The sequence below is a fragment of the Cynocephalus volans genome, chromosome 1 (genome assembly GCF_027409185.1).
Source record: "Cynocephalus volans isolate mCynVol1 chromosome 1, mCynVol1.pri, whole genome shotgun sequence".
Lineage (NCBI taxonomy): Eukaryota > Metazoa > Chordata > Mammalia > Dermoptera > Cynocephalidae > Cynocephalus > Cynocephalus volans.
Window position 1 is genome coordinate 57,468,212 of NC_084460.1, and position 26,704 is coordinate 57,494,915.

The 26,704-nt window shown below is 50.2% G+C and overlaps 1 protein-coding gene across 4 annotated transcripts in view; it reads right to left on the bottom strand.

Annotated features, from left to right (window-relative positions):
* ZBTB46 (zinc finger and BTB domain containing 46) overlaps positions 1-26,704 on the bottom strand; it is a 72,306-nt gene that overhangs the window by 18,374 nt on the left and 27,228 nt on the right. For 3 of the 4 annotated variants that reach the window (XM_063109094.1, XM_063109110.1, XM_063109101.1), the window contains exon 3: positions 8,559-8,843. In XM_063109094.1, coding sequence (XP_062965164.1) covers positions 8,559-8,843 — 285 coding nt within the window. The remainder of the gene's footprint in view (positions 1-8,558; positions 8,844-26,704) is intronic. The other variant, XM_063109120.1, reaches the window with a different exon arrangement.

The window sequence follows — 26,704 nt, forward strand, 5'->3', positions numbered from 1 at the left end:
AGAGTTAAGGTTGTGTTTTTGTCTCTGGCAAGCCGACAGATTCTGGAGAATTACCTTGATCCTGGGAAGCTTCCTTTTAGCTTTTAGGGATGTTCTGATTCAGTTTCGGTTCGACTACTAAGAAGTGAATCTTACTTCAGGCATGGCCTCTCTGGGGTCTCACCGGAGAGCCCAGGTGTCTCCCTAATCCTTCCACCTTGCCTGGTCTTGGCTTCCAGCTTGTGTCCCAGCCCTGTACTCCTGTGGAAAACCACCACACAACACGGCCTCCCAGGCTGTGTCCTGCTGGGGTTCTCGGTGTGTTACTCTGCTTGTGCATGTGGCTTAGAGGCTGAGGGGGCTTGTATATGGGTCTGGGGGCTCCTTTCCCCTCATTTCTTCCTTTTATGGACTTGGCCCCTCAAGTCCCAACTACTTTAGCTGCCCCGAAGAGCAACCTCTGTCTCCATAGCATAAAAACACGGCTGCTTTCTACTTAGGCTCTCTTTCCTGCCCTGATGTTTGGGAAACCTGCCAGAGGTACACCCGGGGAGAAGAATGGCCCGTTATGTGCCCCTCCAGCCTCTCAGGGGCTGCAGCCCTTCAAGTGCTGCCGCACTGGCTGCCTTCCAGGAGGGGTGTGTGTGTGCACGTGTGTGCGTGCGTGCGTGTGTGTGTGTGTGTGTTGTGGTTTTCTGTTTTGGTTTTTCTTGGTTTTTCAGATCGTTTTTGCCTGGAGAATAAGTACAATACAAGCTAGTCATGGCTGAAACTGGAAGTTCAAAAAGTTTTCTTGAAAAGTTTTCTTTAAAACAAATTAATGCCTATTTTATTAGCACCTGACAAATTGCCATACTGACAATGACCAAGATTGCATTATATATATTTTAAGTACAGTCTAAATTAATAAGTCAATATTCCCCAAGTGAGTGGAAGTCTTAACATCTATAAACCCACACACACGGCTACTGTGCTGACTGGTACCTAAGTCTGCGAGGCCAGCCATTCACATTTTGTGGAAATCGTAAGTATGCCAAGAGCCCGAAAGGAATTTGTAAACATGGAGCAAGTTTTGTGGTAGTAAATAGAACTATAGAAAAAAACCAACCTTTTATTATTGAAATTCCATTTTCAAGAAAAGTTAATGTTAAATATTGATAAATTAAAAACAAGGAAACTCTTTCAAATCAATTCCTGAGCCACAATATTTCAATGAAAAATTCAATAAAATATAAGAGATGAAATATCTAAATGAACTTGCTGAAAATCTAGTATGTTGGATGGCTGCACAGTTGTAGCAGAAGCATTAGATGTGATTTTTTTTTTTTTTTTTTTTTAAAAGATGACCGGTAAGGGGATCTTAACCCTTGACTTGGTGTTGTGAGCACCACGCTCAGCCAGTGAGCGAACCGGCCATCCGTATATGGGATCCGAACCCGGGGCCTTGGTGTTATCAGCACCGCACTCTCCCGAGTGAGCCACGGGCCGGCCCGGAGAAGCATTAGATGTAAGAATGAAATCAGGCCACTATCTACCCTAGAAACATTTCTCACGTCCTTTATCACTCTACCATCCATCGCAAACCTGTTTCTTTTAGTTATATGGAAGCTGTCTAAAACTTTTACATTGTTTTCAAAAGTCAACCAAACCCTTTCAGCAGAGCAGCACCGAGGGAACTCCACAGCGCAGGTCCCCTTGCTGGTCACCCACAACCAACCATGCCCTACACCTGGGAAACAAGAGGCCAGTTAGCCACCAGCCTCTGACGGCACGTCAAGAGTTATTCCCTCTTTTTTTTTTTTTTTTTTTTTGTCTTTTTCGTGACTGGCACTCAGTCAGTGAGTGCACCGGCCATTCCTATATAGGATCCGAACCCGCGGCGGGAGCATCACCGCGCTCCCAGCGCTGCACTCTCCCGAGTGCGCCACGGGCTTGGCCCAAGAGTTATTCCCTCTTGATGGCACGCAGCACCCTGGCCTGTGGACTCTGAGCCTCCATGTGGGAGAATCTCCCAGCCATGCTGTCCCAGTGTTTCTTCTGTCATCGTGTGCCAGGTTTAACACATAACATCTGACACCCAACAGCCTTCCTTTTCTCTAGAAATGACATTCAAACTCAAGAAGGCATTTACATGAAATAACGAGGCACCTGCCATCTCAGAAGGGGTGACCTACATGGTCTGGTCTCTTAGACCATGCAACACCACCAGGGCACGATCACCTTTGTGATAACATCCTGAGCCGCTCTAAAAACCCGACTCCCTCCATCTTCAGAAACGCATGTCACGATCACAGAGACTTGCACAGCTGGGCAGGTGCGGGTAGACTGGACTGGTCACGCTGAAGGTGGGGACAGCCTGTAAAGGAGGTGGGGGCTGCTGTCAGACAGACAGGGAGGGGTCTTCCTGCCTGGATGCAACTTCCCCCAGACACCTGCCCATGCTGCTGGAAGGCACATCTGTTTATTCCAGAACCTGGAATGCAGAAGCCTGTTTCCTTCCTGAGCCCACTTGGCATGGGGAAGACCCTGCCCTGGGTTCCTGGGGCCCACCAAGTGCACAACCACCTGCTCTGATAAACAACCTGACATTGCACCCAGTACATCCGACAAGGTGGGCAACAACAAACACCCAGTGTCCTTTCTGAAAAGAAGCAGGTTTTATCAGTTCAGCATCAGCACCCAGAGGCATGTTCATGAGCAGGACGCACACCACCAAGGACGTCTTGGCCGGGCTTCGTCCTTACACTGTTTAGAAAGTAAGTGGGTCAGAGCTATTCGGCTCCAGTTCCCATGGCTGGTGGCATGTCCTGCCCCTGTGCTCCTCCTCTGCCCCCACGTGAGACAATCCTGAATGATCCTGGTCACCTTGACACTGGAGGTTCGCCTGCCCCACCTGTCCACCAGCTGGGCATTGAGAGGCTTTCACCTGGCAGCCAGCGGAGGATTCGAGAAGTGGCCACTGTTGAGGCACATGCTGACACCCCGTCCCAGCTCCCCACAGGCTGTCCCTCCCTGACATGGCTTTGCAGTCACCTAGTCTCCCTGCCTGCTGCACACACATGCCAGCTCCTGTACCCGGGTGGCTGTACGCAGGTGGCCACCTGAGTCACCTAGTCTCCCTGCCTGCTGCACACACATGCCAGTTCCTGTACCCGGGTGGCTGTACGCAGGTGGCCACCTGGACCCCCACCAGCACGCTGGCTGCAGCAGGGAGGCAGATAAGAACGTCTGTTCCAGCCCACAGACATGGGCATGCCTCAGGCCTGTCCTGCCTCGAAGTCATCACGTGCTGGAGGCTCTCTGCTTCCACAGGACATTTTCTTCATGGGGCTTGTTTGCCCACTTCAGGGTGAAGCCGTCAGCACCTGAGGAGCTCTGGGAGAGTCCATCCATCTGGGCAAGCCTGTGGGAGGGATGCCGGCCACCCAGGGTTCTGGAAGATGGCTCCTCGGGTGTCCTGAACGCGCCAAGGCCCCTGCAGAAACCCACCCAGGTGCCGACTTGAGCCAACTCCAGAGAGGACCGCTCAGTCCAGTCTCCAGGTCACGAGAGGTGTCGATCTAGAACCAGAGACAGACAAGTTACAGACCATGAGGACTGATGAACTCAGACAAGACATTTAGAGCTGAGACACTCTGTCACCTCTTACTCACCTGGGGTCCCTGTCCAGTCACTACAAAGACTACCCGTCACTGGCCATCTGGAAAGGAAGGCTACTGTTAATTCTCAATGAACGGACACTCAAAAGAAAAATCTGCATTAACAGAACACCAACACCCTCCACCAAAACTATCCTGTTAGAATGGACTCACAAAGGAACAGCATTGAATTAATTTCAAAATCCAAAATATGTGGTTAAGCTCTTAAAGAAATTATTTTCTTCAGAAGGCAAATAATCCTAACAGACCTTTCCTTATGTAAGTGACCCCTGCGACCTCAGGAGCAGGAAGGAGAGCCCGTTTTCCATCTGCTCTGGGTGGGAGTGGCGGTCAGAAAAATGCCATAACCCTGGACACAGCTCAGGGTTAAGAATTGAGTGTTTTTGACCTACTGCTATACGAGTCAAATGTCTTCATGTTAGGAAATTATTTCTAAAAAAATTTCGGAGAAGTATTTTAATTTAAATGTAAAAACCCACTTAACTTCATACAACACGTTGCTGAGGGAGGGAAACAGTTGTGACTGCAGAAGCTAACAGCTGCACTAACCAAAAATGGGCTTTCTCTGCACCTGGCTGAGCCAAGTGTGCAGGAGAGGCTGCCTGGAAGCAGAGCCCTAAGTCCTCAAGACGAGGCTCCTACTGAGCCCATAGGACACATCGAGCGCACAGGGTGCTGCAGCGCTGCGCCCAGTTGGGACCTGCTCACTGGACAGGCAGCGCCACCCTCGAGTGTTGGTCTGGGCGCCCTGGGACACGGCCAGCCGCCCTCAGGTCTTACCTGGGCTGGGGGAGGCAGTGCCGGCTCCATGGGCTCAGTCTGGTGATTCACCAGAAACCATCCTGTGGCTGTGGGTGGGAAGGAGGGTGGATGGGCTTCCACCCTGCTATTGGCTTCCCCCAGAGTGACCCGGGCCCTGGGAACACAGGAAAGGAGTCTCACCCACGTGAACGAGCCCAGCTGTGGGTTTAGAGACTTCCAGAAGTGCCATCCATCTGCTGTGGTGCACAACCGGCCAGTGACGGTGCCAGGGCCTTGTTGGAAGCAGTCTTGTGGGTACTTTCACCAGCTGGTCAACCCCAAACACCAGGGGTCTCTGCATGTGACTTGTCTGGGGTGAGGGGTCTCTCCCAGGACCAACATCATTTCAACAGAGGGTTTCAGCAAAGAAACCTGGAGCATGCACACCCTGGACTTGAGAAACGACCTTCTGACAAGATGTGTCAGCCTGCCTGTGTACCTACAAGTGCAGGAATATCTCCACACAATGCTCTTTAGTAGAAAATTGTTTAAAATTCCGGTATCAAGTTAAGGGCCCTGATCCATTTTTTTAAACACCATCAGGATATACTCTTTAAATCTCAACCCAACAAAAACAAGCTGCGACCATTCTCCACAAAATGCCTCCTGGATGTCTGGCCGGGCCTGCGGTTTAAGGGTCGGGAAGAGGAAGCCCTCGTTGTCCAGCTGCTCTGTGGGCCCCATCACCAACTTTACCAACAGACGTGGACACTAAGAAGCCACCCCCAGGTCCCTTGATCTTTTCCTCCCCTTAACGAATGGAGTGAACTTGGCATGTTCTTCCATCGAGACACGGCAGCACTGCCCATAACTGTTAGAGGAATCATTGGCTGTTTTCCAAAAACAGTGACAACGGCCAACATGCCACCATACTCGGGAGTGACGCTTGTAACATTTCTGGTTACCGTGGATGTTGAGATGGTGTCACAGTCATATGAGGGACTCATCCTCCTGGACCCACCGTCAGCTGGTTTTGTCTTCAGTTTGTCCACATGAGATCAAAGCTACGGTGTTCTTATGGTATTTTCATGTGTCAAGGTCCCGGGCACATGAATGGACACCCACAAGACAACTCACAACACAGAGCCCTGTTCTGAATTAAAAATGATTCTTTTCATGGTTTCTATGCAGTGAACAATGGCTGTCAACAGGTAGGATGTCAGCCACCTGCTGAGAAAGTGACAGAGTAAAGGACAGTCAATCCTGACTGAGTCAAGAGGAGAAGCATGAGAAGGACTCGTGCGGCAAAACCAGTTAGAAGACTGATGACCTCGTGATGAAACCACCACCTGTCGACTTAGTGACCAAGCCAATATTATCAGTCCTATGAAAACAAGGAAACAATTTCAGTTTGACTGGAATGTTCCAGAACCATCCAGAAAGGACCTCTGAGCATCGGCTGTTCTGTGCTGTTTGTGCACTGCCTGTCAATGGTTCTCTGGATTTAAAAATTTGCAATTACTATCCCATTCTTCTGCAAAATTGCCATGATCAGAGCACGATACACAACCACGGTGCATTCAGGACCATGGAGAGTCAGGTCGGGACGGGATCCAGACACGGCACAGCATGCACAAAGACACACACGTCCACTGGGGTGTGTGCCCCACAGGCACCCCAGAGGTCGTGTTAACAAAAGGCTCAGTGCCAGAAAAAGCTCATCACTAACAACCACATGTGGAGGTCACCGGTCACAACACAAAGCAGAGCCCAGACACAGCGGCCAGGGCACCCTGCATCCCCAGGCCCTAAAACCACGGTGCAGGGGATGAGCTTCCTCCCGTGGCCACCTCTTCAGAGCTGGCCGGAGCTGAAGCATGCGACCCCTCTGCCACTTCCGCTCCCCAGTGAAGGGCGGCGAAGCTTCTGCCCAGGTGTGAGGCCATCTTTCCTTTCTTCAAACATGTTTAGGGTCTCCCAGGTGCACAGCACAATCATTCTAGAGGAGGAAACAGCGTAGGACGGCCCCTCCATGTGCCCAGGGCTTGGGGCACATTTCCAGAACTGCAAGGTAAGGTGGGAGGACCACAACATTTTGGGAAATAAAGGTTTTTTTCTCAGTATTTCCATTCTTAGTTTTAGTGTATGCCCAGAAACAGGCAGACATCACTTAGCATGTCAGAAAATAATGTTTTAAAATAATCCATTCCACCACCACGTTCTACGCCCCTCTGCACACCGGGTGGGTGTCCACCTGCTGGGCAGGTGTCTCGGTCTTCTGCACACAGTCCAGTCAACTAGCTCACAGCCCAACCCGCGAAGGATCCTGCCAACTTCTAAACCCAATCTACGGAAAACGAAAGAGCAAATTTCTTACGAGAAAAGTGAAACGTTTAGATATTAAATACAAGGAGGTTAAAACGTAACAGAAATACCAAAATACCAAATCCACTAGCTGACTTTGCCGGGAATTAGTCGCAGGTGCACCAAGACTAGAACGAGGTGGGATTTTATTTCCCGGCTGTCAGTTATGTCTGCACAGGGCGGAGAACCGGCCGGGGGGCCTCACGCTGTGCCACGAGCACGCCGGGAGAGCGGGGCAGCCACCCTAACTCCAACTCCAGATTCAAACATGCTCAGCACACAGCGACTCACACTGAAAAGTCCGCCAAGCAAGGCCCCATCCTAGGGGTGCCGCCACCCCCACCACCTCGCTCAGGCGGTACCACCTATGGCAAGGGGGATGGGGGGGCCCCCATTTTCCAAATGAGGCCTAAAGATGTCTTCAAAAGTGTGCCCAGCGTCAAATGGCTTGTCACTGCCTGTGAAACAGCCAGGGGTCTGACTTCGTGGCCAAGTCCTATCAACTGGCAGTGGCTCCTAATCAGGAACATGGAAATAAAGGGAGCAGAGCCATTACTTTCCACTTTCAGTCTTTATTGGCCATAAATGATGTGCATCACTATCACCCCAATATAAAAACTACAAGGATATTACAAGAATATTTTAGTGCCCACAAAAACAAAGTTGTACAAATATTATTTTTTAAAGCAGAGTAAAAATCAAAACAAAGACATAATTCCCAAAGCTCCAACATGAAGATGAGTGGTGGCAAGTTTCCTTTACTTCATTCCATGGAACTCAGGAAACAATGTCCACCGCACTCATGACACATGCTCGGACCCTGAACCACCGGGGATGGGGCACCTCTCACACCCCCAGAACTCAGCACCTCCAGTTTGGGGGCACCCACACCTCCCTGACAGAGAGAAACAGGGTCTCGTCTCAGTCTCTCTCAGCCATGCCAAGCACCAGATAAACACAAAGTGCCAGAGCCGAGGTTGGTACCCTGGGCATGGGGTGGTCAGTGGCCTCCCCAACAGCACAGGTGGCTGCCACAGCCACACAGGCACTGTGACCAGGCAAAGCAGCTCGCATTGGGGCTGGCACCCACTGGGTCTTTAACTGTGAAAGCAAAATCCCTCCTGACTCACCAGGGAAGGAGGCCAGGGTAAGCCTGCTGCCCAGAGGCGGAACCTTTAGGCACAGCTTGGGTTGGTCTGTCATTTGTAATTAAGCTGGAGACATTTAAGTTTAGACACAACACCCAACTCCTTAAAAATTCACATGTGACCAGCATCTCCTAGTGCACACGACATGGACGCATGTCTGATTTCGGCTTTCCTTCCCACCTCTCCCACGAAAATGAGTCGTGCACAGAACAGGCACAGAGGGGCCAGCAGAGGGAGCCCGAGCCCATCCTTTCCACCCAAGGACCCTCTGTTGCCTTCTGCGCCATCCCTCGATGACTCACACAGAGCTCCCGGTCTCCAGTCTGTTTATCACTCGTGTGCACTTCTAAGCCTGGAATGAACGAAGCGTTCCAACAAGCACGTGGCTGTCTCCCTTCCCACATCCCTGTCAGCCACACAACTCCCTCCTGACACTGTAATGCACATGGCCGGCCGGCACCAGGTGGCCTGAGAGGCCAGTCCAAGCTGTGACGTGGACTCACCACCTCCCAGAAAAAGGGAGGTCAGAAGGCAGCCACTATCCATGGCCGATCCTCCTGAATGATGGGCCACACCCCCGTCCTCCACCCCATCTCAGTCTGAGACTCGCAACTCTGAACCGTCACCATCAAACCAAAGCAAAGCAGCACACGGGGTCTGCACTTACGAGACAGCGAGTGGGCACCTTTGGGCAGGTACTCAAACAGCAGGGAGCCGTCATCCCCGAGCACGTCGGCCTTGAGAGACAGCAGGCTGTTCTTACTCATGAGCGCCGCCCGCAGGTTGGCCACTGCAGTCACCTGCTGGAGCGTGTCCTCCTTCTCCGGGGTGAGGGGCGGGCCCAGGTAGCTGGCTTCTCCTCCCAGGATACCCTCGTCGACATGTGTGTAGAGCTCGGCCCTCTCCCCTCGGCTGTCCGAGCTGCTGGCTTCGGTGACAGTCAGGTCTGCATCTGGCGGCAGAGGAGACACTGGTCAGAAAATGCCCAGGTTGTTTCAAGACTCTCCAAGTGGGAAATGAGATAGATTTAGGAGGAGGGCAGTGAGCTTCCTGACAACCCAGCTGCTTCCTGTGGAGTGACACAGAGTCCAATCCAGTCCAGGAGCCAGCACGCCTGCCCAGAGTGCCACAGCAGCCTCAGTGTCTGTCCCAGGAACCCAGACCCCTGCTACCCCCAGGACAGCAGCAGAGTCACAGCAAGGTCTCAGGTGGGAGCCCAACTCAGAACAATGGGGGCGGGGGTCACCCACCCTGGATGAGGGACAAAAGCCCTGGTGCCAGGTTCTGCTCCAGGGCTGAGGACATGAGGGGCCACGGTGTTTCCGTTTCTCAGAGAAGAGGAGGCACTCAAAATGGATCAGTTACCGACCTAAACATTAGAGCTAAAACCATAAAACGTTTATAAGGAAATCATGATCTCAGAAGTGGCAGGGGGTTCTTAGATATGACACCAAAAGCACAACAAAATAGAGAAATGGGACATTATCAAAATTAAAAACATCTATGCTTCAAAGGACACTATCAAGAAAGTGAGAAGACAACCCACAGAATCGAAGAAAATACTTGCCAGTCATATATCTGATCAGGAACCCCACCCAGACTACACAGGAACCCTACAACTCCACAGTGAAGACACCAACTACCCAATTTAAAACTGGGCAAAAGAGGGCCGGCCCGTGGCTCACTTGGGAGAGCGTGGTGCTGACAACACCAAGTCAAGGGTTAAGATCCCCTCACCGGTCATCTTTAAAAAAAAAAAAAAATGGGCAAAAGATCCGGCTAGACATTTGTCCAAAGAAGATGTAGAGACAGCCAACAAGCGCGTGAAGAGATGCTCAGCGTCATCAGTCCTCGGGCAATGCATATCAAACCACAGCAAGACACCGTGTCACACCCCCTAGGACAGTTCGAACCCAAAAGTCAGAGGGTAACAATGTCGGCAAGAATGTGAGAAAATTAAAACCCTCGTAGCTGCCGGCAAGAGTGTAAAATGGTACAGCTGCTGCAGAAGAGTGTGGCCATTCCTCAAAAGGTCAGGTGCAGTTACCAGACGGCCTGGCAATTCCACTCGCAGGAATGTACCCAAGGGAAATGAAAACAGACATCCGCCCAAAAGTCTACATATGAATGTTCATAGCCACATCATCACAACAGTTAAGAAGTGGAACCCAAACATCCATCTAGCAACGAATGGACACACAAAATGCGGTTATCGTTCAGCTATGTACGGAAATGAAGCAATGACACCTGCTGCCCCAAAGACGAACCTTGAAAACATGCCCAGCGAAAGAAGCCAGACACAGAAGACCACATGTCATGTCATTCCGTTTCCACTAAATGTCCAGAACAGGCAAATCCACAGAGACAGAGTAGACTAGTGGCTGCCAGTGAGAGGGGAGAGAGTGGGTCTCGGGGGTGATAGCTGAGGGCGCAGGGTTTCCTTTTGATGTGATGAAAACGTTTTAAAACTGACTGTAGTGACAGCTGCACAACTCTGAATAATACTAAAAAACCTCTGGATTGTACATTTTGAACATGTGAATTATCTTTCAATAAAACTTACTTAAGGGGCCGGCCCGTGGCTCACTCGGGAGAGTGTGGTGCTGATAACACCAAGGCCCCGGGTTCGGATCCCATATAGGGATGGCTGGTTCGCTCACTGGGTGAGTGTGGTGCTGACAACACCAAGTCAAGGGTTAAGATCCCCTTACCGGTCATCTTTAAAAAAAAAAAAAAAGGGCCGAGCCCGTGGCGCACTTGGTAGGGTGCTGCGCTGGGAGCGCGGCGACGCTCCCGCCGCGGGTTCGGATCCTATATGGGACTGACCGGTGCACTCACTGGCTGAGTGCCGGTCACGAAAAAAAAACGACAAAAAAAAAAAAACTTACTTAAGAAAACAGAGGCAATGACCTTGAATCGTTATAACTACTATTGAGTGTCCAGGGTCATGCTGGGGTGGGCCAAGGCTTGAATGAGAAGCCAGGGAGACACACGGGGAACAAAAACACCCCGGCTGGGCCGAGCCCGTGGCGCACTCGGGAGAGTGCTGCGCTGGGAGCGCGGCGACGCTCCCGCCGCGGGTTCGGATCCTATATGGGAATGGCCAGTGCACTCACTGGCTGAGTGCCGGTCACGAAAAAGACAAAAAAAAAAAAAAAAAAAACACCCCGGCATGTGCTGACGCCTGCAGACCCAGGCGCAGAAAGGGAGAGCTGCTGCCCTGTGATGGTGGCCCTGAGCGTGGGGAAACTCGAGGAGCAAAACAGAAACATTGGGGACTCGCCCGCCAGTGTGTGGCTGACCAGGGACGGAGCCGTGCGCAGGCTGTGCGCTGGTCATCCTAGAAAAGGGGGTGCTGGGGAAGGCAGAGGGTGCAGGAGGAAGCTGGGCTGGTCCCACGAGGGTGACAGAGCCTGTCAGAGGGAGGAGGTGGAGCCAGCCCAGGCAAGGACAGCAGCTCAGGCTTCAATCCTACGTGAGAAGGTGGAGACAGCCAGCCCCTGGGCCTTCGATGTGATGTTATAAAATGTCCTCAAAAATCGTGCCCGAAACTGGTCTCAGCTCCACAGCAGGCCTCTGTGAATTGAAATTATGATCTGGGGACATTAAAAACCAGGAGAAAAATTCTGAATGGCCTTGCAGAGGAGGAGTTAGCGGTGCTCTGACTTCTTTGGGCATGATGCACTTTAGAACTACCACCCTGGCAAGAGACAACTGGGGGTCTGGGCAAAGGTTGCACAACCTCTGGATGCGGGGACCCTGGATCACAGTGGAAGCTTTCAGACCCTTCAGACACTCTAGTCCCTCGAGGCTGCAAATGCCTGATGCCACTCCCCCGACACAGTTCCATCCTGCCAGGACTCCTCTCCTGAACCAAACCCCAGAAATGATTTGCCACCATGGGGGAGAAGACTGCACTAGCCTGAACACGGAGCATCCTGGAAGGTGGCCTGGGCCGCTCTTCCATTGTGAAAGCACCGAGCCAGACCGGAGTCGGGCCGAGAAACAGCCACATGCGGCATCCAGACTGCGGGGTGGGTACCATTCAAGGCTCCACGCAGGTGGGTCTCAGCATAGGTGCAGGGCGTGGGAGATGGGCTGCCTCCTCCCTCGCAGGTCTGGAGCCAAAGTGTGGCCATCACCCAGGGGACGCAGCTCAGTGAAGACGAGGATGGAGGGCAACGCCTGCCCCAGGCCCCCCACAAAGTGCATGGTGAGTACCAAGAGAGAGATGCCCAAGAGCCCAAGAGGGGACACCGGGGGGACGACTTCTAAGGGCCCTTGGGCAGGTGTTGGGTGGGCTCCGAGGTGGGGGGCCATCGGTGCAGAGCCAGGCACAGCCAACCCAAGCCCTGGACAGCGCAGGCAGGAAAGCTGGGGGCCTTGGGGCTGCACATTCCTGAGACTAAACCATGAGGGGAGGGGGCACCAGAGTTGCGCACAGGAAGGTAAGGGGACCTGTGAGGCCATAAGAAAGAGGCTGGGGAAGAAACTGGGTATCCCCACCCCTGCCACGCAGGACAGGCATGACCTGCACGTGTCCTGGGGCCACTCGACATCCAGCCTGGGAGTCGGCTGGCTGCACACAGAAATTAACTGAAACCCAACCGCTTTGTGATACGCCTTCAGGCTTGCCAGGATTGTTGTGGCTACTTCTGACTTCTTTTGGAGGCTTCTGAAGGATATTTCCTGTTTTTTCAAACTATATGCCTTTTTATATTTTTCTGCCAATTTCTCAATAGTATATCCGTATTTATTTTGCATTTCTAGCAATTAACTATACAGATTAAATCAAAACTTAAATTACGGCTCTGTCTTAGTCTGCTCAGACTGTCGTAACAATGCCACAGACAGGCAGCTTAAACAACACAAGTTTATTTCTCATACTTCTGGAGACTGGAAAGTCCAAGATCAAGGTGCCAGCAGATCTGGTGCCCTGGCTCACAGACACCACCTTCTGGAGTGAGCTCACACGGCCTTTTCTCGGTGTGCACGAGCAGAGAAAGACAGCCCTGACATCTCTTCTTATGAGGACACCAGTCCTGTCGGATCAGGGTCCCACCCTTGTGACCTCATTTAACCTTAATTACCTCCTTAAAGGCCCCTCTCCAAATGCAGGGGGCTACACTGGGGATTAGGGTGTAAACATATGTATTTGGGGAAACACAAACATTCAGTCCATAACAGGCTTAAAACTAAAAAGCATTGGATTTTAAAACCAAATTTTTAATTTAAATTACATTAACAATTTAAGTTAAAAAGCATATTGAAGAAATCAAAAACAGAAATCAGCTGGGATCTATGGATTGAGCGTCCAGGGGAGATGGATCTGCTGTAGGTGGTGACGAAGGCGCCCAGGCAGGAGCGCCACGCCGCCCGCGGTCTGCACCCAAAGCCGCTAGCACTAGCCAAAAAGACGAAATCATGAAGAGGATTGCAAAACACATTGGCCAACCGCCCTGAGACAAAACAGGCTGAGTGCCAGAAGGTCCACCATGTGTAGGGTGACATTAAAGGGATTTTTAAAATCTCCTTAACTGAAAAATTCCCAAATGAATATTTAAGATTCAGAAAAGTTACCATTATTATTGAAAACCAAAACCAAACATGCCAGTAAAATTGTCACAACCACCTTCAACAAATCTGTAACTTTAATACATTCAAAGAATTGGCACTTGAGCAAACTCCGGTGAGTTTCAGTGGTGTGACTTAAAGCCCAGAGCAGAGTTTTGTGATAAAATGGATAGAAGTGTCCCCAAGATTCTGTGCTCCCTCTGCAATGAAACAAGAGTGATCCATGTTCCCCAGCCCTAAATTAATCAAACACATCACAAATTTATTAGTCTATCTAATTTATTATAAGGTTAAAACCATTATTAAGAAATCTTTAGAGAAATAAAGAAGGAAACAAGGAAACAAGCTGAACAGTCCTGAGAGCCACCACCACCCTGGGCAGGTGTTCCTAAGCCCTGCCAGCGAGCGCTCAGGAGACAGCAGCAATGTCTGCAGGTTTGGGGTGAAGCGGCGGCTCCCCACTCTCATGGATAAGGTTTCTTCCGTCCTTTCAAAAGAGGCAGCAAAAGCCCCATCCATGATAACAAAACCAGCATAGGATTTCTGATAGGATTTATTTTTAGAAACAGAAGGGACAGGACACTCACAAAATGACAGGTGGTATGTGAACCTGTCCATAGAGTGGAGCGAACAGCAGAGGACATCCTATGGCTCAGGCCTTAGGCCCTACCAGGGTGGTGAGTGGCACGTAAAACCACACCCCACTGTGTGGTACTGAGAGGTGGGGCACTTGGAGAAGTGATTAAGTTATGAGGGGACGTCCTTGGGAAGAGGATTCGAATCAGCCCTTCACATCTGTGGGTTCTGCATCTGTGGATTCAGCCAACCACAAACCAAAAATATCCTGAAAAAAACTGCATCTGTATTGAACATGTACAGACTATTTTTTCCTGTCATTATTCCCTAGATAGTACAGTGTAACAACTACCTACATCACACTTACACTGTATTAGGTATCATAAGTAATCTGGAGATGATTTAAAGTATACAGGAAGATGTACATAGGTTATATGCGAATGCTGCATCATATCATATCAGGCACTGAGCCTCCATGGGTTTTGTTATAAGGCTGTGCTCTAGCCACCTGAACTAACTGGCCAGCTCTCATCCCTGGATTTTGGTGTCCTCAGGAATTCCTGGATCCGATTCCCCACAGATACTGAGGGATGGCTGAAGTGCCCTTACAAAAGAGGCTTCGGAGAGCTGCCTGGCCCTCCATCTCCTCTGCCAAGTGAAGCAGAGAGCAGCCCTCAACAGACACCAGCCCCACCGGCGTCCTGATCTTGGGCTTCCCACCCTCCAGAACTGTGAACAAGAAATGTCTGTTTATAAAATACCCAGTCTAAGCGACTTTGTTATAGCATCCCAAACAGACTATGATGGCTAGTCTTTGGGGAATTTATTACCCTTCCAACAAGGAAGGGAAGGAACACAGTGCCCAGGTGGGCATGTGTCTGAGGCTGAGGCTGTCCCCAGCTCCACCCTGCCCTGGCTAGGACACAGACAGAGCCCAGGCCCCGTGGGAAGGGCCCTTCACAGACAGGCACAGTGAAGGCAGGCCTGGCTGCTGCAAGCTCACAGTGAGGCTTCACTAGACCACGGCTGGAGTTCAGAAAGAGAGACTGAAGAACCGTTATGACAAAAATGAAATTCCACAAACAGAATAGGCAGCTGATTTTTACATTACAATATTTACATTACAACTAATCCACGTGTAGAGTTTGACGTTGTGTAAGATCACAGAATGTGCTTTTACTGTTGTTATGGAAAAGCTAAAACCATTCAAAATATTCAAGGAGGCATGTAGCAGATACAGCAATTCTATCAACCAGTAGTAACAACAGCTGTTTTTAAACAACTTAACATTTAGAGGTTAAAGCGAAGAACCTAACTCCAAGCAGATCCCAGGTGGCAGGTGTCCACTGCAGGATCCAGCCCTCCTCAAGGACCAAGCCTGAGGCGGGTGCTGTCCTCACAGGCCTGGGAGCCACGAGGAGAACTCAGCTCTGCAGCTCCCAGAATGTTGTCTCCAGCCCTGCTTCATTCAGCCAGCGTGACAAACACCGGACCCCACTCTCCCCAGAAAACAGCTCCAATGGAAGTACAACATTTCTGGAGTGTGGAGGCCCCAAGGGCCACCTGTGTGAGCCTTCAGAGCTGACCCTGGCACACAGAAAACTTCACGAAGCTGCCGGAGCTGAGCCATGCTGCCCAGCGAAGAGACTGAAAGCCTCACTCACCTGCCCATGTTTTGGCTCTGAACAGACTTAGACTTGGTGACTTAGGAAGAAAACTTTAGTGATGATGCTAAAAAATATAACAAACTGAGTGGCAAATGGGGTGTGAAGTCGGTTTTGTGAGGACATTGCTGGTGGCTCCAAGACCTCACTGATCCTTCCAGCAGCTCCGCCTGCTGTCTCCCTCCACACGGCCACTTCCTCCACACAAACATCACCGGCAGCATGACTAAGCATGACCGAGCCCCACTGACAGTGGCAGGTGGTCCTGGGTGGGGACAGTCTCAGAGACACCCCAACCCCCATGCTCAGCTCTCTCTGTAAAGGAAGGTTCTGGAATAAACACCACATTGAGGAGGTCAAGTGCCTAATGCAGGCCACCTGCCGCCAGCAGGGCTGGCCCGGGTCCAGTGAGCATCTCACAGGACCCAGCGTAACATCATTTACAAAATGCTCATCCACATGCCAAATGTGTAGGCCCATGTCGCAAAAATGGGTTGGGTTCCAAAACTCCCAGATACGTTGGTAGTTTAGAATGTTCTCTCTGTCCTGAACCACTGCACACACTCGCGCGCACACACACTCCCACACACACGCCGCCCTCTCTGGGACCCCAGGCACGTCTGGCAGTGCTTGGCCCTCCTGGCCCCACTCCCCCTCTGCTCCTGACAGGCCACACCATCTGTGTTCAGTGTCATCCCTCCCCCAGGGTGGGGACAGCTCTTTGCCGAGTTTTTCCAGGGTTCGGTGGAGGCATCACTGTGCATCCCAAGTGCCTGGATCATGGTGAGGTCCTCGCAAACAGTTTTTGAATGAATCGTTGAGCAGAAGGGAGTGAAGGAGAAGCCCTCACGCCAGGCCTCTCTGCCCAGAGAACCTTGAGGTTACTCTGAAGTCAGGGGCCTTAGACAGCTTCTCACCTAAAAAGCAAAACAGCCAAACACAGGTTCAGTGTTTCTGCTCATCTTACCTTTGAGGGAGAAGGCACCCCGTTGTGCCATTTTGAATTTCTAAGTATATGAACCACAGTTGTCACAGCTTGACAGGAAGGCTCCTGCCGGGCAGTTCTGGGGATCCCAAGAACATGTAAGCCTGGCCTCTGAACGCCCCTGACCTCCCCAGGGTACCCCAGGACACCCCTGCTGGGGTCCCTGTGCCTGGCTCTTCTTTTGCTCCCTGATGTTGCTCTAGCCATGTTTTTCTGCTTTTGTGAGGGTCTTCTTGCCCTAGGAGATTAGGGAGGGACCCCCATGCCCTCTGGCTTCCTCTCCAGGCTCCCTGGGGCCATGCCCACAGCAGGGCAGATGGGGTCCCCCCATAAGAAAGCGTCATTCCAGCCATGCTCAAGAGGGGATGCTGCAGGCGGGTGAGAGCAGACACCCTCCTCTGGACAGAAGAGAAAATGAGACTGTTTGCAATAAGACAGGAAGGCCGTGCTCCTGAGGGGCTCCCACTGTGGAATCTGGGGCATTTCACACATGCTTGTGACAGCCAGAAATGACCACACACCACTGTCCACAGCAATGGAAACAGGCACCGAAGTCACCTGCTGATACAGACTTTTTAAATAAACTAAGTAAACAGGATTAAAAATATCGAAACCTAACTGTAAAGGGCTAAACGTTAAATATAAAGATTGATTCTAGAGTAGAAACGTATGCTCTTTCCCTCTTCTTCTAAGTGATACATTCTAACATTTTGAAAATCTATCTCCCTTAAAATCTTTGGCTGAAAAGATATAATTAAAGTAAGCAGAATTTTAAAAGATTAAACTAGATCATGCCGTGTTGGTTGCAAAGTGAGGTATAAATAAATTATGGAACAGGAAAGGCAACGTTAAAGCTGAGAGAGAGACTTGTGGGCTGGAGGAGCTGAGACCACTCAGCTGTCACCAAGCGGGGGACAGAAAAGCAGGAGGGAACCAGGGTGTGTGGGGATGGGGGAGACAGCCTGGTCTAAAGCAGGCATTCAGATTATAGGATCTCTCAAAATCTTCACTCTACAATTATCAAAAATGCCTGCAGTGCGTTTGAGAGCATTTCTGCAGAGTCCACGGGCTCACACACCCAACAGGCCGTCCGGGTACAAACACTAGCACAACAAAACCTCTGGAGCACTCCCGACGAGTAGAGACTGGGAGAACTCTGGACGCAGTGTTCGCCCACAGACTCTGTGCCTCTCCCGTGGCCACAGCTCATGCCACACCTCATCCTAAATTTTATAAGCTATTTATGCACCACCTTTCACTACACCTCAGGACCCATGCAAAATAAGGCTTAAGAAACATAATTATGTAGAAAAATGCTTACAGATGTATTTTGTCTAAAATTTTACCTTCTTGCTGTATAAGTGGTTAAAATTTATTCTTTATTTCTAAAGTGTCATGTTTCCTTATCCAAGCTAAAATCAAGTTTCCTCATTTACTATAGCTTTCAAAGGGTTTTCTCATCAGATAAGAGATTCTCTTTCGTTTTGAGTATGCATGCATATAGTTAGTTAGTTAGCCAGGTAATTCAATGGGTGAAACACAGGTTTTTTGGCAAGTGGTGATGGATCAACTGGACAACCAAATGCAAAGAGTGAACCTGACCTGCCAGCCCGCTTGATGAGAGTGAAGTGTTATAACACCAAGGTCAAGGGTTCGGATCCCCGTTCTGGCCAGCCGCCAAAAAAAAAAAAGTGAACCTCAATCCAACCTCACACCACATACAAAACCCACCTTGAATCATAGATCTGCATGTTACATGGAAATCTATAAAAGCTCTAGGAAAAAAGCAGAGAAGAAATTCTTTGTAACCTTCAGCCAAGATTTCTTAGCCAGGACCCCAAAAGCATGAACAATAAAAGAGAAAAAAGTTGACAAATTGAACATCACCAAAATTTTAAATATATGCTCCTCAAAAGACACTGTGAAATGAAAAATGAGCCAAAGACAGAGAAAATATTTGCAAGACATATACCTGAAGAAGGATTTGTAACCGGAATATATAAAGAATTCTCACAATTCAGTAGTAAAAAGTGAGCCAAAGATTTGAATAGATGCTTCCCAAAGAAGGGGGTGGACGGTGAGCAGGCACATGAAAAGACGCTCAGCACCATAAACTGAAACGATTACACCCAATTAAAACATGGCTAACAGGTGCGAACAGACGAGCAGCTAGCACACGCGAGAAGGACCGCAACACCCCTCACCAAATAAATGCCAATCAAAATCCAAAAAGAGGTGCCCTCTGCACCATCCAGAATGGGTGAAACTTAAAAGAGGAACAGCAGGCACTGGCGAGGACGTGGAGCACGTGCGCCACACACACCGCCAGTGTCATCACACACCCACTTAGGAAGACCACCAGGCAGTTCCTTGTAAAGTGAAGTGTGCCCCACCCCATGACCCAGCAATCCCACTCCCAAATATTTACCTAAGAGGAATTGAAATATGCCCCCCCCCACAGACTTGCACAGCAGTGTTCACAGCAGCCTCATTCCTAACAGCCCCAAACTGGAAACATCCCAAATGCCCATCAACAGGTGAATAAACAAGCAAGTTGTGTCTCAGCCCAACACAAGAATATGACCCAGCAGTAAAAAGAACGATTTACTGATGCGTGCAATAACATGCCTGGACCTCGAAAACATGTTGGGAGTTACAGATATGGAGGACAGATAGGAGGAGGTTAAGGATGGGGGAGTCCACCTGGGGGTCCTCGTGGGGACGGAGCTGGTCAGTACCTTGGCTGAGATAATGGCTAAACAAATCTGCACAGGTGATAAAAATGCATAAAATTGATCACAAACAAATAACAGTGGAGAAATCTGAATAAGGTCAGCAGACTGTATCGATCTCAGTATCTTGGTTGTGACATGGACCATAATTTGCAGGGCGTTACCACTGGGGAAGCTGCATAAAGCACACCTGCGTGTGAAGCTCCATATCTCAAAGTAGAAAAAGAAAAAAAGGTTGAATAAAATGAGCCAGATGCAAGAGTGCACCCACTGGTGACGTGGACTGGGAGTGACTGTCTCTGGCACAGGGAACTGCAGGTGATGGAAATGGTCTCTATCTCGATCACAGGGGTGCATGTTTTTGTCAAAGCTCATCAAACGCCACAAGAGTGGTTAAAATGTAAAAGGCAACACACAAGACCACTCCCATTCTCAGCTGGGGAGCAGGATGGTGCAACCCCCTGGAAAAGTTTCCTATAAATCTCACACACCCCTTCCCTAGGACCCAACCTCTCCACTCCTAGTATCTACTAAAAGAGATGAAAACATGCATCCATGAGACAGGCTTGCCACATGTTCACAGGAGCTTTATCCATAATAGCAAAAACAACCTGGATGCCTATTGACGCAAGACTGGAATACTACGCAAGAGTGAAAAAGGCACAGGCTACAGGTAGCTGCAGCAGCACCCATCAGCCACAGACATGCCGCTGCACGAGAGAAACCTCATGCAAAAGAGGGCATGCGGTGCGACTTCACTTGGATGACGTGCTGAACGGCAAAATCAATCTATGACGGAAAAAGTAAGGTTGGGGTCATGGGGGGTGGGAGGGTGGCAACTGGCTGGAGGCCTGAGTGGCTTCCCGAGAGAACGTCCTGACCTTGGTGGGGTTTAGGTGTGCTCATTCACCAAAACTCACCAAAAGCTACACTTGAGATCGGTGCACTTCTTAGTATGTAAATTGCACCTAATATGTAAACACATTGAACTCTAATGAATGATACACCTGCTGAATGAAGTTTTAGGATAAAGTATACTGACATCTACCACTTACTCTGAAATATATTGAAAAGTAAGATGGGTTCTTGGGTGATTAGATGGATAAATATGTAATAAAACAAATATAACAAAATGTTAACAACTGCAGAATCGAGGCAGCAGGCACGTTCACTGTTTCATTTTTTTCAACTTTTCTCTAAGAGTATTTTCCCAAAACAATGTTAGCAGTAGAAACAAAAAACTATTTCAAAGTGTACATTTGAAATCTGTGCAGTTTATTGTAGGTATATTATTCCTCAAAAATAGAAAAGAGAAATGCTAATTTTCACCAAAAAAGACCTCTTATTACATGCACACCCCACGTGGTAAGCTGCTGATGTCACCCCTGGAGATGCCCACACCCTCATCCCCAAGCCTGTGAATATGTCACCGAACATGGAAAAAGGGACCCTGTGGATGTGATTAAGTCAAGGATCTTGAGACTGGGAGACTGTCCTGGGTTATTTGGGTGGGCCCTAAACAGAATCACAAGGGCCTTTGTAGGTGGAAGGAGGAGGGGCCTGGAAAGAGGAGCAAGAACAACACAGGACCACGAGCCGAGGGACGCAGTGGCCCCTAGACGCTGGAAAAGGCAAGGAAACGATGCCCCCAGAGCCTCCAGAAGCGGTGCAGCCTGCCAGCCCTTTCTGGATTTCTGAGAACTGTAAGATAAAAACCTGTGTTGCTCTAAGCCACGAAGTCTGCTGTGGTTTGTTATGGCAGATGTAGAAACTAATACACATTGTGACCTAGAAACATCTTGAGGTGTCTGCCAAGAATAGACACACCCAGAAGCACCAAAAGACAGGCATGGCGGGTCCGAGCAGCACTAGTCATAGCGGCCCAAACCATGCACATCAGGACGAGGAAGGAAGGGTGCGTTCGCCCCACGGAACCTCACGCGGAAGCAGCAGCAGGCACAATGGGGACACACCAGAGACTCACTGGTTTAAACATTCAGATGCAGGCAAAAGCACCTGGGTCAGAAAAAAGGCCCACATCAGGGCGGGAGTCACCTCCAGGAGGTGTCCCCAGGATGGACGTGAGCGGCTCTGGGCACTAGTCATGATCTCTTAACAACCTGAGCAGTTGAGATTTTTCCACTTTGGTGCTGTGTACGTTACACCTCAATTTAAAAAGTATTTGCAAAAAGTGGTGGCAGGGTGGGGGGGCCCCCAGAGCCTCAGCCAGGACCCCCCACTCCCACCCTGATGACCACATCCAACCCAGCGAAGACCACCGAGCCGCTGCTGAAAGTGCCCTGGGTTGGGGGGGCGGGGGCATGAGGGCCTCAGCCACGCCCCTCCAACGTCCACATCCAGCCCCTCCATGACTGAGCTGCCACCGGAAGCCCCCTGGGCTTCCCTGCAGAAATGAGGAGGGGGCCACAGGCCTCGACCTTGCTCCCCCCAGCACCCTAACTCCCTCCCCTTTCCCTCTCTTCCTCCTCTTCAACTGGTCTGCAACACACCTTAGAATGTAAAATAATAGTAATAATTAATTAACTAATTAAAAAAGAAAAGAAGAAAGTGGTGGCACATAAGTTTTCAAATGAACACTTAAAAATTACCACTAATTTAAATGTCAGTTTACAAGCTACGTTCTCTAAGTACTTTTTCAATCTGAATTATTACAAATTATACAAAATTCAAAGAGAAAACCCACCATCCTGACTGAAAATTCCAACCTGACCAAGCCTCCCTTTCCTGCGAGGCTTGGGGTGCCTCATCATGGCTGCCACACAGACCAGGTGGGCTGGGTTCTGTCCCTGCTCCGGAGAACAGAAACCCTCAAGTTCAGATCACAACAGGGTACAGAAAGATGGCTGCACATCTGTGAACCTCACGAGGAGCAGTGGCACGCACGCAGTATGGTCACCAATGACACTCAGTGCCATAGCAGGGGAAGGAACCAGCACACGTGACACTGGAGCAGAAGGGAGCTCCTTCCTTCAGGACCCCCACCGACAAGGTTTGCCTGGACACCCATGATGGCTCACACCATCTACAAAACTGCATCCCAGCAAAAAATGAACTATCAAAATAACCCGCCACAAAAAAGTGTCGTGCAACCCAATTGGCACTCCACTGAAATCACCTTCCTTGCCCCATGTTAGGTCCTGAGCTGAGCTATGGGATGAGGTTTGCTCCGCTCACTGGGCATCCTGGAAGCATGTCCATCTGTCCATCCTTCCTTCCTTCCGCTCGAACCTGGCCCAGCCCCACACACAGCTGCCTGTCCATCACCCCAGGCCAAGCTCAAATCCAGCTGCTGGAGCTGCGGATGGCTGGGCCTTCCTGGGTGGGGCATGACGGTGGCATGCCCCCAAGTTGACCAAGTGCCCCCAGTGAATGCACAAGCCACTCGGCAGTGCCTACCTCAGTTTCCTCTTCTTGAAGGATGGGAAGGCTGGGTTGGGTATCTTAAGAGCCCTTCAAGGGCTCACCATTTATGAATTCAATTTCTAGAAAATCCAATGGCAAAAGACATTTCCATCTGTGTGGTAACGAGGCTAGTCTATGCCTGAACTCAATCCAGGGCAGCAAATTCCAGAAGCACAGCCTCGGGTCATGCACTGGTCAGTCAGAGCTGCAAAAGCGGAAGAGTACGGGCACAAGTCCCCCACCCCAGGTGAAAAGTTGCTTCTTGCTTACAGGGGATGTCAGAAGGTCTGTCCTGGATCCTGGGCTCAGACTGCTACAGGACTGGCCTGTCTGGCTCCCACATCAACAGTGCTATTCCCTCCTGAACCGGCATGAAGATATGCCGCACTTTCCCACGGCTGTTGCCTCAGGCAGAGCCCTATTTCTTTTTTTTTTTTTTTTGACCGGTAAGGGGATAGCAACCTTCAGCTTAGTGTCGTCCGCACCACTTTCAGCCAGTGAAGCTCACCGGCCATCCGTATATAGGATCCGAACCCGCGGCCTCAGTGCTAACAGCACCACACTCACCCGAGTGAGCCACGGGACCGGCCTCAGAGCCCTATTTCTCCACATCCTCAACAAAATAGTTCCTCTGAAGAGTGTGGCTGTCTGTGTCCAGGTCACCAGCTGCCTCCCTAACAGATGGCAATGTGGTCCAATCAGAACCAACTCTGGGTAATTCCAGTTGACTCAGGGTGTGGAGAGGGATCCCGGTCCAGCCCCACAACTGACAGAAGCACCTGATGTCTTTTCTTTCAAACCTTCCACCCAAAAAATACAAAGGCCATAGTAAGCACAACGGTTTTCTCTAACAGGGGTGATTGAATCTGCCATGCTCTTGGAATGACAGCCATGGAATGACAGCCGTGAAAAGGCAGCCTCTTCCACAAACACTGCTCAGGGAGCTCGAGTGTGTGGGGACCTTCGAGTTCTCTCGGCTACGGGGAGGACTAAATTCTCCTGTCCACAATCAGATCACAGGACTCCACGTGAGTTAACCCACAGACACCTCACAAGGTCACGGCTTCCACACACAAGTCCTTTCATGCTCACATGTGATCCAGGATGCCTAAGACAGTCCAGGAGGGGATGGTTCCACTTCCCCACCTTTGTGGAGAGGGGGAAGGGGACACCAGGAGGTGACACCAGCCTCCACTCTCTCTGCTGTCAGCTCCTACTTCATCCTCAGGGATGAGCTCCTACGGGCTGAGAACAGCTGCTCTCAGGTCATAGGAAGAGAAACTTTGGGTCCTGGCAAAGGCAGGCTGAGCCCAGTCCAGGGAGCTGTGGAGGAGCCCCCACGCTTAGAGATGGCACCACCCACGCCCCTTCCCAAGCAGGAAGGAGGCTTCCAAGGCACGGATGGTGCTGGAGCCTGCAGAGACCGTCCGTCGTCTCCCAACTGGAGCTGTTCTGTGGTCCCAAAATGTCATAAAAATCCCAATATGTCAAGTTCCACCCTTACCAAACTGAAGTACAAACATTCACAAAACCCACAAACTTTATTCTAGCTACAGAGCTTTATTCTTGCAGAACCTTCCAGGGTTGTGTGTGGGACATTTGGTTGGCGCACCTGGGCTGCTCCTTTACCAGCTTCTGAACTAGGAGCTACAAATCTGCCACATCAGACCTTCATCAACAACTTGGCCACCTCACTGGCCTCCCGCTCAGATGAGGGGGGTCGACCGGAGTCTGGGGAGGCTGAGGATAGTTACCCCATAACATAACTGCACACAACGAATGCGCACATTTTAATGCTCGGGAAGTAAACTTCAATGGACACTGTTTCTTGGAAGCTGCTGACTTAGAATGGGATTCAACTTTTTCATGGAAAATCGCTCTTAAAAGCTAAAAGGCCCAGGGTCAGCATGAGCCAAGGGGGGGACACACAGAGGGGACAGGGCAGGCAGCCCCTGACAAGGGGCCAGGCATCCAAGCGACTGTGTTGAACACTCCAAATGAGCACAGTAACCGCCTGACATTTTTCTTTTTTTAATTATTAGCACCGCACTCTCCCGAGTGAGCCACGGGCCGGCCCCATTTTTCTTTTTTTAGAAAAGGGCTTTTTCTCCTGTAAATGGGACAAGAATAAAACATACTCTTCTCTAAGATGTAACAAATCTTAAATGAAAACAAGCTGACCACCATCGAGGATGACAATTTACATTTCCAAATCCCGGTCTGAGGGCCAGGTAGAGGACGGAGGCACGGGGGATAACCGGCCACCATAACTCGGGCAGAATTCGTCCTAGGCACGAGCCGGCCACCTCACGTCCTGTGTCTAAGCAGCTCAGAATAATCCAACAGAAGTGCTTCACAGTTGCCTTGGTAACCCAAAGGATTTAAGACTAACAAAAGTACACAGCCGAAATCACTTGTTGGATTCTAAAAACACCTTCTGCTCGACAACTGCATTTAAAACATTCAACCCACAGGCTTAAGGAGCTATTTCTTAATATGCTATCAACTCCCATAACATAAAGGCCTCCAGCGTTGTCACTGCTGGGTGACTTATGGACAAGGTGTCCTGGGACCGTCTGCACCGATGACCAGGACCCTCCCACCATCTGCAAACGTCAGAATGCACTGGATGAAGCCTTGTATTCCCCAGGGACCACTGCTTTTCAGGTTTTAGTCGGAGCTGGCGAGAGATTATAAACAAAGTGATGAGCAGACAGAGACTACTGTCTTGTGAGCCTCTCTGTACTGACAACTAGCAGGGAATAAACGATTTTTCTATCAACTCAGAAAAATCTGATTTAGTTGAGTTAAACTCCAATGGTTGGGGGGGTTGCCCCCAGAGGACATCTGATAATGTCTGGAGACATTTCTGGTTGTCATGACTGGGGACAGGCGCTACTGGATCGAGTGGGTGCAGGCCAGGTATGCTGCCACCACCCTACGGTGCCCAGGATGGCCCCACCACAGAGAATGACCCTGCCAAGATTGAGAAATCCTGAGTTAAACCAACTTTTACTGAACACCCAGGAGTCTGGCCCTGCACTCGGTTCTGAGGACACAGAGTAACAATGAAAATGAGGATAAATAATAAAAGCGACAGTGTATCACAGCAGAAAGGTGGCTCCCAGGGGAGGTGGAGCAGACCGGGAGGAACTATTTATGGATACAGTGTTTCAGTTTGGGATGATGTAGGGTTCTGGAAATGGACAGCAGGATGGTTGCACACAACATGAATGCATTTAATGCCAGTAGATTACACACTTAAAAATGGTTAAAATGGTGAAATTTACATTGTATATATTTTCCCACAATCATAAAAGCTACAGTGTATCCAGGCTTCACTTTCCTCACTAGCCGGCAGCCTTACCACGGTACCTCCCTAACCCACTCACTCCCAGCCCGGTGAGATCCCTCAGCTAAGGAAGAGGAGCTGGGGTCACCGAGGGGGGCCCCCACCCTGCCCCAAGAACCCCAAGAAGCCTTCTAGGCAGGGGAGCAACCAGCCCTCCCCCATCGAGCACACAGGCATGCTGTGCATTTCTGACATTTTTCAGGGCCTATGACCCCACGGTGTGCTGCCTTGTATCCAGCTCTGTCTGGTGGATTTCTAACCTTCATCCTGGAGGGGCCTCCCCACGGAGGGCACTTGCTAAGAGGCCACCATCCCTGCTCTGATCAAATACCCTTCCTTGCCCTGGGCTGCACCAGCAGGGGGCAGGGGTAAGCTCATGCTCGCCTGCCACTAGGAAGGACACCCCATAGGCATAAGTGTTACTATGTGCTCAGCACTGGCAATAGCACCTGGTATTTGATAAACAATTTATGAGTTTCGTGTCTGTCTCCCAGACTAGTAAGTATC